We start from the raw sequence: 14,853 nt of genomic DNA on the forward strand, positions 1-14,853 counted from the left end.
GTTTTTTTTTTTTTCATTTTGTTAAGCTCAACAACAGACATGCAGTGACACAGCTTCTGATTGTATGCTTTTTTTTGTTTAAGCTGCTCTAGAACAGGAAGAAACAATGTGGACATGCCGGTAAAGGCACAATAAATGACAGCTGGACCTTTCACCTGGGGAAATGCACAAGATGTTGTTGATGTAGTTTAGCTGCAAACATTAACTGAGAGCTGTTGTTTATTAATTTAAAATGGTGTAATCTTTGCGGCCAATATTCTCTTAAAAGTGGACAACAAACACAAGAAAATACAAAGTAAGGTTACACTCGCCCCAGGATAATGTCCCTAAAATCCCTGGGATAATTTAACCTGAGTGAAAATGGTAACATGTATGTGGGCGGGACTTGACTCTGTAAGTTGACATGTTAATTAAAGCATTTTGGAATGGGCTGGTGCAAGTACAAATATAGAAAGTCTTGTACAAAACACATCACGTGTTGGAAATCAGTACATTTTCACATTTACAAAGCCAATCTGAAATCAAAACAGAGCAGCCATGTTTGTTGGTGTCAGCAACTCCCACTTATGGTAGGTAGTAGCTCACACCAAAACATAGGCGTATCTTTTAATTCTGGGTTATATTTTGATTCTGTACAGTTCTGGCCTTCTCTGAGTCCAGTTATGAGACTGACTGGGTCACTCACTGCTGTTTTTGTAGGTGTTGTGATGCGGACTATTTTTATCCACTTGCAGCAGTGTTTTGCAGAGCAAGGTGGAGAAGGCCCAGCCTCCAGTGAAGGAGTGTTACTGTAACATAAGTAGCATTTCTGAAATTGAATCAATACAGATTGTGCCTGCTAAATGGTATAATGGGTTTTTTTCTAGTCCATGATTCGCAGACCACAGAGTGTAATCAATATCTGAAATGCAGCCTAAGTGCACATGAGGCACATTGTTTCACTTGTGATAGGCTATCCCAAATGTGCCTTGCTATCACTGACCTTTATTTTATAGACCAAGGAACTGTAGACTCAAGGTTTTATTCTGTGGAAACGACTTCTGTTTAAAACATTGATACAATTGTAATAATTAAATTCAGTTCACCTACAATGTAACACACCTTGTGGACAAACTAGTTGTTTTTGACTCTGTTGATGGTAGACCTGCTCTACTAATTGTTTTTAAAATGCTTTTTTGTCATGTTGCTGTGTAAGACAGACTTATGCTCAGGTTAAATTCTGGACTGAGGTAAAGAAGAACAGATTCTTCTCACAACCCAAAATTAAAATACCTGTCAGTAATTCTCCACCGCTGTTCTGTTCTTCTACAATTTATATTTCTGAGTGAATATCCCCTCTGATATGAAAACAGTGTCTGCCATCTCCAAAGTTTATTCTTTTCTAAAAGCTACTGTTCATTGCATTTTCTCTTGCCTTTCTTCCTTACTATCATCCCTTGTCTCACAGATTCTAACATTTGAGACAAAAAATCCGGTAGAGCTTGCTGAGCGTCTGCGTGCCGTCTGTGGGAATCAGAGCAATGCATATGCCCGCCTGTTGGAGTACCGTCTCAATGCTCTGCGCGGCCTGTGGGGGGCGCAGCGGCAGCTGGCCCTGGAGGAGCAGCAGGAGCGAGAGGGAACTGGAGGGGCTGATGAGGAGACCTTGGCCTTGCTCAAAAGACAAGGTCTGCTCCAGCAACCCGAGCAGGCGCCCTTCACCTCCCGTGTCGGTCTGCTGCTGGTCTTCCCACTCTTGCAGTCCCAGACTCGCAGTGACCCGGCACTCTGCGGTGTCACAGCAGAGGTACTGCTAGCCTGCCTCCGGGACTGCCAGCCACTCAGCCTCAGCAAAGAGCCCGCTGACTGCCTCAATGGCCTGGAGGGCCTGCTCTGCTCCTGGCTGGAAGATGGTGCCCAGGAGTCAGGCCAACAGCAGGGGCATGCTCAGACGCAGATCCTCCACACACACCGACAGAGGGAAAACGCTGCTGCAGCACTTGTGGCTCTTGCCTGTGCCAGGTGAGGTCATACATTCTCTCCTTGCTGTCCCACCTTTACAATTCGTAGGATTCCTCTTTTGGCTCTTGTAGACATTGTTTACAACCAAGACTATTTAGAGTCAACAGAAGGCTTATTGTTACTGTATAAGTAACACAAACTCATGAAGTGGCAAAAGCATTCAAAATAATGTAATTAAGAAGCATCATGGTGGAAAACTACTGAGTTACTTTATTAGTAACTCTACTTACAAGCAGGTCAGTTATTCCTGGCAGTGAAGCTAAATTAAGCACATAACTGACCAACTGATTAGTTTCCCTTCTCTCTCTCTTCACTGAAAGTGCTTCATAGATGATCATGCCTGATTCCATGCTCAAAACTGTTCAACACACACTGTGTTGTTTGTACTATTTGGTACAAGAGTAGCTGAACATTTGAACATAGTTTTTGTAGGGCTGCAATTAACAGTTACTTTCATTGTTGATTAATCTGTTGATTATTTTCTCGATAAATAGATTAGTTGTTTGGTCTATAAAATGTCAGAAAATGGTTAAAAATGTCAATCAGTGTTTCCCAAAGCCTAAGATGACGTCCTCAAATGTCTTGTGTTGTCCACAACCCAAATACATTCAGTCTACTGTCATAGAAGAAACCAACTCAAACCGATTAATCCATTGTCAAAATAGTTTGCAGTTAATTTAATTGTTGACAACTAATTAATTAATTAACTAAACAAATTAATTGTTGCACCTCTTGGTGTATATTCTTAAACTTGTGGGCAGAAACAGACTTCTCACTATGATGCTCTGACCTCAAACTAGCCTGCTCAAGCTAGCTTGCTGTAGATGGAACTGTACTCTGTTAGCATAAGCTGTTTGAAATTTATACTTGTATGGAAGTCAAATGTATTGTTTTGCCTCCTGATGTAGCTTCAGCCATTATTCTACAGTCTGTGAAATCCACTGAGCAGCAGTACAGAGCCCTTAGGAAAGACAGGGCTGAGGGAGGGTGGTGCTGATTCTTTTTATAACCAATATTTGCTTCGCTCACATGCAAAAAAAAAAAAAACAATTGTCGCAAAGGAAGTTATTTAATAAATAATAATATCATTTTTTGCATTTGTGCCTGAACACTGGCTTCTGCTGGTGACAACTGATCTTGACTTGTCAAAACCAGAACTCTCCACTCTTTGTTCAGCCTTATGTTGAGGCTGAGAGCTCTTTGTTAGCTGGAACCATCCAGCCCCAGTGCCTTTTCACCGACAGTGGGAGCTAATTAAAGAGCCATCAGCTTTACTCCCCCTCACCAATGATGGAGTTGGTTAGTAAATTCACTATTGAGACTGCCGTGTTTACATAGTGAAGTGGAGAGGGGGACACCGACACATGACTCATATGTGCTGTCTGTCGCCATGTAAACACTGAATAAAACATACATTTCTGTACAGCACATGGCAGAATTATTCGCAGCTCACAATAACACTGTGATATGCTGGTGATACACAATCCACATTCTTTGATTTTTTTTTTTTTTTTTTTTTTAAGCTTTCCTTGTTGTAACACACATCTGGTGGCTTTTAAGGCATTGACCAAAGTGGTAGTCAATAGTATCAGTTTATATCATCATAATGTTGACCTGTTTTCCAGAGATAGTTACAAGCCTCACTTCTGCATCAGAAACTGCCAGAATAGCAGCTTCAGCAGGTCCCTTTTTGCATACATCTTTTCCCTGAATATAGAATTGCTGAACAGTTCAGCCTTGGATGAGGCAAAGCAGTAAATGAACAGTGCACAAACTTAAGTAGGTTGCTCATTACACCCTGCAGAGACTCACAGTGTAGCATCATCTCTCTGCAACACTCTGAAGGAAAAAAATCTTTTATTCAGATTCAAAATAGATTGAATTTAATTCCTAGCACATTACATGGGGTCCCCTCCATAATCCGAGCCAAGCATTATTCCACTTACAGTTTCAGAACAGCTTAAGAAGGGATTTTCCCTTGTGTTTCATGCTGAGGCCTCCTGACTAATCTGCCAAACTCTTCTCCAGGGGATCTCTGAAGACCTTCATCCACACTGTTCACCTGCTGCAGAAACAAACTGATCTGGGCCAGCTCCCTGTGTCAGATGTCCTGTACAGGTAAGGGGCGTACTTTAGTTCATTTGAAAGATAGCTATACAGTAATAGACTTTCCCAATGAATAACTGTGTCACACTGTGTCTTTCCTGCTTCAGACTCTTGCTTCTGGAAGGAGGCCCAGGCTCTCCATCTTGCCTCCTGGGCGGCAAACACAGTGTGTCCTGGGGTTTTGAGGACATGCTGCCCACACCTGATAATTCTGCTGGAGGCGCAGAGAGTAAAGGTAACATGATCAACCTCTACATTTGTAAAACCAAAATAAATCTGAATAATGGGTCACAGTCAGTGCAGTTCTTTCATGTGGTTGTGATTAGTTATGTGTTGTACCTAAGATATAACGCGTTATGCAAGCCTGTGTTGTATAATGACAAATAAATCACCTTGAATCTTGAACCTTGATATCTAGTTTTGTGGCTTGCAGATTGTAGAGAGGACTGTGCCTGTCATATTTCATATAATACTGCCGTGCTTCCCTGATTTATTTATTCACCTTTAGATTATTTATAATGCCCTTTGTATGAAATGCATTTAGTGTGTGAAAATGGAGGGTGGAGAGTGCATTGCCTGGTACAAGATTCATGGGCCTAATTTTACTGTATACTATATATGTGTGTATAGTTAGGTGATTAGGGCCAATGTTGAATCAAAGAGAAGAGCTGTGACTGTTAGAGGATTAGAGTGTAGAATGTATTGCGATGCAGACGTGGACGATTATGCATCGATGCAGAGACAGGGTATAATTGGGAGTTTGCAGCTTATGTTGATTGTTGATTTTCTGGCCTCGGCTGGACAATAAAGTTGTAAAGTTACGTTGTAACACTGCTCGTTTGCATCGAATTGCGTGAACATCAGGCTAACACTTATATTATATTAGGGGATGTGTCAGAGGAGGGCAGATATCAGCAGTGAGCGATTACAAAATGCACCCAGAATTTTGAAAGCGGACATCTGGGCACATTTTAGATTTTATGAACATACTGGAAAGCATAGACTGGACAAGATTCACGCTGTGTGTAAAATCTGCTGTACAATAATTACTATCCATGTTAACCCTGATCTAACGTGCCACCTCAAAGAATACAGCGAGCCTAGCTAATCAGCCATGAATTGCGTTCAACTGTGAGAGAGGTGTGTGCAGCAGAGTCATGTTTGTGATGTTTGCCACATTCGGGATGTGCCCTGTCTGAGAGCTGCTATGTCGATATTATTTTTTTGTAGATTACAGTACACGTGTAAGGCACTGATTGCCTATGTGTTGTGTTTGTACTGTTTATGTACTGATGTTGGTCATAAAGATACAGGTATTGAAAAGATGCAGATTTTTGTTGTAGTCTGATTTTACAGGAACTTCTAGATTAAAGGGGAAATTAGATTTATCTTATTGCTTATATTCAATTCTGAAAAAGTAGTCATGTGCAGTAATTATGAAAAATTGATAATGCCAGACGTTGTGATGCATCGAAAATTGTTCAAATTCAATCAAATCAAATCTTGAGGTCAGTGAAGATTCACACTTCTATAGAGGATAAGTGATAAAGCAGAGGAGGAAAGAGTGATGTTCACTCTCCAGCAAGCTGACCTTGTAGGGTGATGGAAGCTGATCAGGGCACATATCTATAGAACAGGTTTGCATATTTACATTTCAAGCTGACACTAGATCAGTCCAGAATCTTAGATCTCTGGAGGCATCAAAATCCTCACAATGAAAAATTAAGCAAAGCAAACAGATGCCTTGTTTAGCATCCTAATCCACTACTCTGTTGATACCTCCCCCAACTTATCATTGTGATTATCCATCATCTGTCATCTGTCATCTATCTGTCATTAACCTTATATCAAATTCTTTTTTGCCCCTGTATCTTCCAGACACTGACCTCGGGCGCTGTCTAGCCACAGACGGGCTCTATCTGTATACCACTAACTCCTCTGGGAGAGGACTCAGCAAGCTGGGCTCTGGTTTACATGGGACACTGAGGTAATGTGACACTCCTTCCCGCCTGCCTTTCTTTATCCACAGCGCTCAGAGAATAGCAAGAGAGACAGACAGAAAGACAGAAGGGAAACACTAAAAATATCCCTTATCACTTACCCATCCCAATGCAACAATGGTGTTATTTCCTGGACATTTTTTAAATCAATATCTGCAGTACACAATCACATCCTCCCAACTGTCTTTGATTGATTTGGTTGATTGTAAAAAGGGACAAAAGGGGCGTGTGGTCTTAATTCCATGCTGTGGTAGCAAATTACCCAATTTGCAAGCAGAAGGCAGCTTCCTTTCACAATGTGTTTTTAAGAATTCAGAGGTCCTAGAGTTCATTTTTTTTCACTGGCAGGAAAAGATATATATGGAAGATTTAGCCTGTGAATTAGCTGATTATATGCTAGAAGCGTCTCTCTTTTCTCATTTCCATCTGAGAAATAACAACTTGAATAAGAAACATTTCTGTAAGCAGCGATAACCTTCAGCAATTAGCACAACTCTTAGCAATGTTAAGAGAAAAACTAGATTTGGAGACCCATGACAGCTTTAAACAAGCAACACCAACTCTTTTCTTGTGGGGCAAACTCTCAATTATATGTCATTTTCAGCACTGAAAAGGGTGAAGAATATGCTTAATTTTGTGGAAAGAATTGGTATGTAATGTCTGTAGAGAAGTTGATTTTGTTTTGCTACTCAACTCATTTATCTTCAAATCCAAAAATGAAGTATTCAGATAGAACACAGAAATAGATGCATAGTGTTTGTGTTTGTGCAGGGGCTTTGTGTACTGTCGAAATGAAGAGTTGGAGCCTGGCTGGGTGGTGTTCAGCAGCGGTCGCCTCCTCCACCGTCCCTCTTCCTTTGATGCCAAGCCTCATCAGCTGTGCCAGGTCATTGACCCCTTCACCCTCCAGGTACTGTGTACTCTAATTCCTCTCTTTTCAATTTGATGCTGAATCATTCAGTAAATGTGACCTTGCAAGTGTTATTCCATTTTAACTTTCAGCATGATTCTCACAGAAATTCTTATTTTTCATTTACTATCCCATCATGCAATATCAAAATGATTTGATCAAATAAACAAGGCATGAAAGCCCACAATGGGGCAGCATTTCTCTTTATTCAGGATGCAATAAAGCCACAATGCAAATACATATAAGATATGAAGAGGAAATAGATAGACATATTTGAATTTATATGAAGAAGGGGCATATATAAAAGCTATGTTCAGTCTAATTGTGGCCATTAAAATCCAACCAACTCATTAAAATTCAGTTGAAATGACAAGTATAGCCATAGCCAAGACTAATCCAAGACTAATGTTCTCTGTTCCATTTCCAGGTGTGCCAGATTGTGCCCATGCCAGCCCATCACTTCCCTGTGGGCAGCAGCATGACCACGCTGCACCTCTGCTCAGATGGAACCTACCTGTACTGGGTCTGGTCACCAGCCAGCCTCAATGAGAAGACGCAGAAAGGCCATTCTGTCTTCATGGATGTCTTTCACCTGTCTGTGAGTACTACATGCCCTGCCACACACAGTTTGTTTATGGCTGTGTTCCATCTTTGATGTTTTCTTTCCTCCCTGTCGACGGTGCAGACACAGACGGGGTTGTGCGTTGCAGACATCTTACAGGAGAGGGTAATTCTTACTCGCAAGGAAGGCGAGTCTTCAAAGTGCTTGAATGAGCTTCTCTTGAGTCGAATGTCACGCTTCCGGGCCTCCCATTCTGCCACATTGGCTGCTCTAACAGGCTCTGCAATCACCAACACAGTCAAAGAGGAACAGTCTGGTAATTCATCAGCAAAACTTTAATGTGAAAATCATGTGGCTCATATGGTTAATAATATATTCTCTGGTGACCGTTCAATGTTTTAAATGTTTTATAGCTGTCAACACTAGCTGTGGACTCCCTCTGAAGACCCTGAGAAAAACCCCTATGTATGTGTGCGGAACTTATCTAGTGATGCTGGTCTCCCCTCCTGGTGTATCTGGGAGCTCGGCCACACGCTCCCTGTTTGGCGGTACCAGCAGCCTCTCCTCTCTCAAAAGTAAGAGCACACAGACACAGACACTTATAAATCCTCTCTGTATTGAGTTTTCTGTCATCAGTCTTTCTGCAATTTTGTTTTTCTCAAAAAGTTAGAAAGAATGAGATTAAATGTAGATAATGATACATTACAAAGACTTTGGAAAGTCAAGAAATAAATCAAGCATTTGACATCATGTTGAGCTGCTGATGGATGCCAAATATTCTGATTATAAAATGAATAAAGCTTTAAGTCCTAAGAAGGGGTTTGATGATAGTACATTTGAACACACATAACATTAATATAGACTAAGGGATGCACCGATTGTGAAATTCTGGGCCGATACTGTTTAGATATTTAAATAGCCGATGCTGACACTGATGTTTTTCTGTTGTTGTATTTTTATTTTTATTCTGTTATTTATGCCCTTTTCGTGCTGGGGAAGTCTTAATAAGTCCTATAAGTCTTCATTATAAAAAAATAACTTAATTGTTTAAGTCTTTCAGCCCTTCATTACACTATTTTTGAAAGACCACACATTAGATCAGACAAATTTTTGAGACAACCTTTAATATAATCTTCTTTCACATGAAGAAAATAATATAAACTTTTAAAAAAGTAACTGCTTTAAAAGCCTTTTTTGACTACTATACAACTACCTAATCAATCAACAGATTTTTTTAGTATTTACATAGCCTTACAAACTGATGGATCATGAATGTGCGACACAACAGACACAAATCAGCAACTACTATTTTTGAATGTCTCCTTATTTGACGATAGGCTGATAGCAGTCAACAAGGTGAATATTGGTACCAATACCCATAAATAGATGCATCCCTAACAAAGATATTCACAAACGCTGATAAAACATGATGCCTTATTTGTGACTGAATAATCTTTTTTTTTTTTTTTTTTGTAAAAGGGCAAAAAAATGTAGGAACCCCAAAGCTTTGAACTCTACAATATTGTCAGCAATTAGTTTATTCACTTTCATTTTTTTGTCAGTTTTAGCCTCCAGCCTGGTTTTTAACCTGGCTGACGGTCAGTTCAGCAGCCGTGCAGACCTCATTGATGCTCCTGGCAGTTCTCTCGGCAGGGGAGCCCAGGTGGCAGGACTAGGTGAGCTCACCTTTTGTTACATTCTGCTGTTACGTGCTGAACTCACAGAGGATAACCACACAATGCATCGACCATTTGAGTGACCTTTATTTCTGTAATCTTTCGCTTTGCAGGAGCATGTTATGATGCACTGAACAACTTGATCTGGACCTGCTCCAGTGATTACATAGATCAGTGGTGCAATCCTGGGAACCAAGCCTTTCATCATGTGTGCCATAGGCTCGGTGTCAGCCATGTCATTAAAGAACCCAAAGGTAAATTAAAAAAATTTAAAAAATTACTGAAACCACCAGATGCTCTTTGAATGAAGTCAGAAATTTCAGCATCTGCAATACTTGTCCTTTTACAGAGGAAACTGTGGCCACTGGCGAGGTGATCAACCAGCTACTTCATCATGTAGGTGCTATGTGTATCCACCAGCTCAACCTGCTGGCGGCCAGTAGCAACAGCCTGCCACTGGGGGCCCTACTGGGTAAACAACATCCCATTGAGGCCCGTCACTTTAGCAGCATCTGTGACATCATGGAGAAGGCCATGGTCAATGGAGATACATGCATCATCCGCTGCATCTTAGTTGTGTTCCAGGTAAGTTTGAGGTGCAGCTGGGGCCTGTTTTGCACAAAATGACGCAGACATTTTCTGTGTTTTTGATTGTTTTTTGTTCTTTCCTCGCCAGGTTGTTTTTAGGTTTTTCAATCCTCAGTCAGAGCAAAACAGGGAGAGTGTGCGTCGTTCAGGTCTGCTCCTGTGGCAGCTACTTATGGCTCCAGTGGATCAGATAGGATCAGAGATTCAGAGAGAAGTGTGCCTGGCCATCAGGTAAGTCATATATAAAACACAAATAATAGTTTTTTTTGTACAATTTGTGATCACAATGATATTTAAATGCACCTTTTTTGTTACTATCATCTCTGTCTCTGTAGCTCAGGCCTGAATACTTTGTATCAGGGGGAGGCTGAACTTAACAAACTGCTGAAACTGGTTTTAACTGAAGGTGACTATAACATTTTAATATTACTGCCACCTAATCTGTTTTGTGGTGAATGTATCTAATATTCTGTGTATTTGTTTGTGACACTCAGGTGAAAGGAACAGCGGCTTGTCTCAACTTCGTGATGTCATCCTTACAAACTTGGCAGACCAACTGCAGAAAAACCGATTTGGGAGTGAAGAGGATGACCACTACAGGTATGTGGCTATTATGTAAATATAGGGTGCAAAATCATTTCCCATAGCCCTTAATAACCAGCACAGAACAATAGCATGTCTTGGCTTAAAAACTTAATTAGCTATTATTAAAAATCTCTTTTACAGATTGAGTGATGAGCTCCTGCACTGCATCCTCAAGACTGTAGTCCGGGAATCCTGCCTCCTCATTACTAAATGTCAGACTGTCGCCCGAGATGATTTCCAGAAGCTGCTCTCCACTGTGCCAGTATGAAATATTAGTTCAACAGAACAAAATGCCATCTGTGTTGACTGAGATAACATGTTTTGTCAGATTGCACTATTGCCAAACTTGATATGGTTTTCCCTCCTTGTAGGTGGTCTCACCTAGTCTGCGCTACCTCATGGCTGTTCAGAACCACCTCCTCAGTAACACCATTCTTATCCGTCCGGATGATAACGACGACAGTGACAGCTCCCTACAAGGGGAAACAATGAAGGTACAGGTAAACATCCCCTTTAAATACCCCTCTGTGCACGTGGAGTGTGTTTCTGTAAGACCAACCAATCCAACGGAACAACGGATGAATGTTCTTTCATGTATTATTATTTGTGGTTATTGCAGTTTTAATATTAGTTAACAGTGTTATATTAATTAAGGATGTATTGTTACTAAATGCTATGTAAACCAATAGCACAGATTGAGCTAATAGATTGGAATTTTGGCATAAAAGTAAGGACATTTTGTGTGTACACTTTCCGTATTGTACAAAAGATGTATGATCATTGTATATCTTGGAAGCAGAGGTTACGTAAGTTTGGGCCTATGCTTTGTGTTGTCCTCAGGAGCTGCAAAGCAGTATCCTGTCCCTAGCAACCAAGATCCTGGTGGGATGTGATGAAGTGCTGGAGACCCTGCAGCAGGTGACCACAGCTCTCATTAACAGCGACATCCCTGACAGAGAAACCAGGTAAACCTTTAACTACATTTCTATTAAAAGTACCTTTTCAGGATGGGAAAACAACCTTTCACTGGGAGAGCTACAGCTGCCGCTAGATACCTTTTTAAAATCTACTAACAATATTGCATGAGCAGACATTTGAAGTCAATATCTATTACCATAATACCATAATGTAACTGACAGAAATACAACCAGACATGATGCTCTCTTGGTTAACTCTAATGCACTATTTCACCGTGAAACAAGATTTAGTTAAATCTGAGTCATGATGCTGCGGCCTCCTTAAGGAGAATAAAAGCGTGCATGAAAAATCATTTATGGATGCTGGTTCTTTAAATCACAGTGGATTTGTTTCACCTCTTCTAAATTGCCCATTTCTTATCTTGTTTTTTCTGTCTAGGATCCATCACCGTAACATTTTATTTTTCTCTTTTCTTGTTCAGGTTGAAAGGCTTGGAACAGGTAACCAAGGCAACCATGCTCGGGCACCTGCTGCCAGTGTTGCTCACCACTTTGATGCACCCAAACCTGCAGACCCTCACACTCGCCGACGCCCTCATGCCTCAGTTGGTGCAGTTGGTCCTCTACACCAGCCAGGTTAGAGTCTTGCCAATCCAAAATGTAAATTCTTGCATTACAAGAAAAATGTTTTTCCGTCAGTCATCCTTATCAACCCTCTAGAGCCCAACAGAATTCTTAAATGTTTAGCAGGTCACTGTGGAGCCTCACACCCGAACAAACAGTTCTATCTCAAAAACAGAAAGAAGGTGTCAATTACAAGTTGTTTCATTTAAAAAACACAACGTCCTCTTTAATTTGATACCAAATGTGTACCATACGTAGCTTTTTCTTTTAAACACATTTAAAACTGTTGTAGATAGCTATGATGAAATGTAACTCAGTCCACGTAAAGGAAGAAAAAGTAATTTCAGACCAGTCTTAAAAAGAATATGTGATCTACAACATTCCTCTCCATCAACAGTGACAACAAAACAGATCCTTCACTGGATAATGCTCAAAATATAAATTGGTCAAAAAAACTTCAACCCACAAAGCAACCTTTTAAGAACAAACAACAATTTGCAGTGAGAGCCAGGGAGCTGCCGCTGTTAACTGACGGTGATTGCGTGATGTGATTTTTGAGCAAAAAACTTGAACACAAAAATGTATTTGTCACCTTTCATGATTGTGTTGTTGTAGTTATTGTCTTTAGCAACTTGTTTAGGAAAAAAATGATGAAGGTTAAAGAAGGTTAAAGTATTTATTTTCACTCTCTGCTTTCCAGACTGCCCTGTTACTAAAGACTCAGTCACCACTTTTCACTGATGAGCCTCCACTAATGGGTGGCCCTCTAGGGCAGGGGGCGAAGTCATGTGTTACTGATGACAAGTAAGTTTTCTGAAGATGACAATTAGAATGTTAAAAATTCACAATGAATCATTATTTAGCATTTTAATGAGGACAATCTGATTTGATCATGATTATAGGAGGCTATACGGCAACTTAAGTGCTAGCTGTCTTGTCTGTCATAAGCTCAGTTTTCTAAAACCAGTAATTCCTTTGTATCCTTAATATTAGAATCCTTGATGAACGCGAGGAGCCCGGTTTCCTGACTGGACTGAAGATCCCTGCCCCATGGGCTGCTGGGAAGACAGTAGAAACGGTGCACCCTGTGAGGGACAATTACAAGTTCAAAGAGACGGTACACATCCCAGGAGCTCGCTGCCTGTACCTTCGCTTTGATTCTCGTTGCTCCTCCCAGTATGACTATGACAAGGTATTGACTCCCTTAGCTCTCACATACATTGTGTGCAATGTCTCAAGCAGAGTAAAGCTCTAGTTTGGTATATTTTGCACTAAATTTATTCTCTGATATTTTAGTTGGTTATCTATGCTGGTCCCAACACCAACAGTCGTAAAGTAACGGAGTACGGAGGGAACACTCTGGGATATGGCAGTCGTAGTGTCTTGGGAACAGGATGGCCCAAAGACCTCGTCAAGGTAAAAGAAGTTGTTTTGCACATATGTACACTGTGAATATATAGTGTGTATACAGTCTTGAAGAGCAACTTTTTCGTGTCCTTTATTAGGTTGAAGGAGACACTGTGACGTTTTCCTTTGAGATGAGGAGTGGGCGTGAACACAACACTCCTGATAAAGCCATGTGGGGTTTCTCCTGCACTGTCAGAGCTCAGGTAAATCTAGAGATACAGCAATTGATCAAGTCACTGTCAACTATTAAATTGATCGCAAACTATTTTGGTAATCGATTAATCAATTTGTGTAATTCTTAAGGGGGAAAAACTTACTTAAATGTGATTATTTTCTGGTTTCTTTACACCTCTTTGGCAGTAAAGTGAATATCTTTGGGTTGTGGACAAAACAAGACTTTTGAGGATGCCTTCTTGGGCTTTGGGAAGCACTGATCAAACATTTTCCAAAAAACTAATCGGTTAATCAAGAAAATATTCCACAGATTAATAATAGTTATTAGTCGCAGCCCTAGGTAAAATGTGGAAGCACTGGCATGTCCCAAACATCTGTATTTACCGTTGTTTAGTCATACTGGCTGTATGGAACATGAGAGCGACCCCTGATTCTGAGGATGCTTTTTGTTTCTGTTTTTAGGAGTCATCAGAGGACGTCTCTGGAGGCCTCCCCTTCCTGGCAGACCTTGCACTGGGTCTGTCAGTTCTCGCCTGCTCGATGCTCCGCATCCTGTATAACGGGCCAGAGGTGACAAGAGAGGAGGAAGCCTGCCACGATTTGCTCTGCTCAAAGCTGTTGCAAAGGTGACACAGCTGAATAAACATACCACAAAATGTCTCCCAGTGATATTGATTGCCCATGTGGTAAAAATAGCACACTGTAAGATTTGGTACACATTCTTAAGTGGTATAAAATTGAACAAGCTTAGATGACAGACTGGTGACAGGCTTTGTTTTTTCTTTAGGTGTCAGTGGCAGGTGGAAGCAAATGGTGCAATCTCTCCTGCACTCACACCCAGCCCTTCACCTCTGCCACTCACTATTGAAGAAGACCGGGAGTTTACCTACCCCTCTGATGTGCTCATCCCACCCCCAGGCCTCATGCCGGGCACCTATTTCGATTTGCCTCGTATCCGCCTCCCTCCAGGCATTATGGGTAGACTACGAGAGGTGTCTGGAAGGGCTCGACCACAATTCCGTCCTAGCATAAAGTAAGAGGTCCATTCTGTTATAGCACAGAGGGTGTGTATTTGACATCACTGTACAATGGGAAAAATCCAAGCACACAAGTTTTTGCAGACTACCAAAGGCTAAAGAGAGGTGAAGCAACATAAAGCAACACTTTCTAAGACTGTGTAATTGGCAAGAACCCAGCTTACAAAATATTAATGTTTTTTCTGACTGGTCCTGAAAGTCCTTTCGATTTTATACGGTTGAATCACCCTGCTTTTAAATGGAACATCTAGGCATTTTGTATCGCA

At 40.9% G+C, this 14,853-nt stretch overlaps 1 protein-coding gene across 1 annotated transcript in view; it reads left to right on the forward strand.

Moving 5' to 3' along the window:
* The window catches only part of LOC140995816 (probable E3 ubiquitin-protein ligase HECTD4), a 40,938-nt gene that overhangs the window by 2,940 nt on the left and 23,145 nt on the right, over positions 1–14,853 (forward strand). The window contains exons 2-25 of the mRNA XM_073465930.1: positions 1,448–2,001; positions 4,030–4,119; positions 4,215–4,342; positions 5,986–6,094; positions 6,879–7,017; positions 7,445–7,615; positions 7,703–7,895; positions 7,993–8,154; positions 9,142–9,255; positions 9,369–9,509; positions 9,605–9,840; positions 9,932–10,074; positions 10,179–10,249; positions 10,338–10,443; positions 10,570–10,690; positions 10,800–10,928; positions 11,269–11,393; positions 11,828–11,981; positions 12,670–12,773; positions 12,963–13,161; positions 13,266–13,385; positions 13,475–13,579; positions 14,013–14,176; positions 14,338–14,583. Of these exons, the coding sequence (XP_073322031.1) occupies positions 1,448–2,001; positions 4,030–4,119; positions 4,215–4,342; positions 5,986–6,094; positions 6,879–7,017; positions 7,445–7,615; positions 7,703–7,895; positions 7,993–8,154; positions 9,142–9,255; positions 9,369–9,509; positions 9,605–9,840; positions 9,932–10,074; positions 10,179–10,249; positions 10,338–10,443; positions 10,570–10,690; positions 10,800–10,928; positions 11,269–11,393; positions 11,828–11,981; positions 12,670–12,773; positions 12,963–13,161; positions 13,266–13,385; positions 13,475–13,579; positions 14,013–14,176; positions 14,338–14,583 (3,824 nt within the window). The remainder of the gene's footprint in view (positions 1–1,447; positions 2,002–4,029; positions 4,120–4,214; positions 4,343–5,985; positions 6,095–6,878; positions 7,018–7,444; positions 7,616–7,702; positions 7,896–7,992; positions 8,155–9,141; positions 9,256–9,368; positions 9,510–9,604; positions 9,841–9,931; positions 10,075–10,178; positions 10,250–10,337; positions 10,444–10,569; positions 10,691–10,799; positions 10,929–11,268; positions 11,394–11,827; positions 11,982–12,669; positions 12,774–12,962; positions 13,162–13,265; positions 13,386–13,474; positions 13,580–14,012; positions 14,177–14,337; positions 14,584–14,853) is intronic.

The sequence above is a fragment of the Pagrus major genome, chromosome 5 (assembly GCF_040436345.1).
Source record: "Pagrus major chromosome 5, Pma_NU_1.0".
Lineage (NCBI taxonomy): Eukaryota > Metazoa > Chordata > Actinopteri > Spariformes > Sparidae > Pagrus > Pagrus major.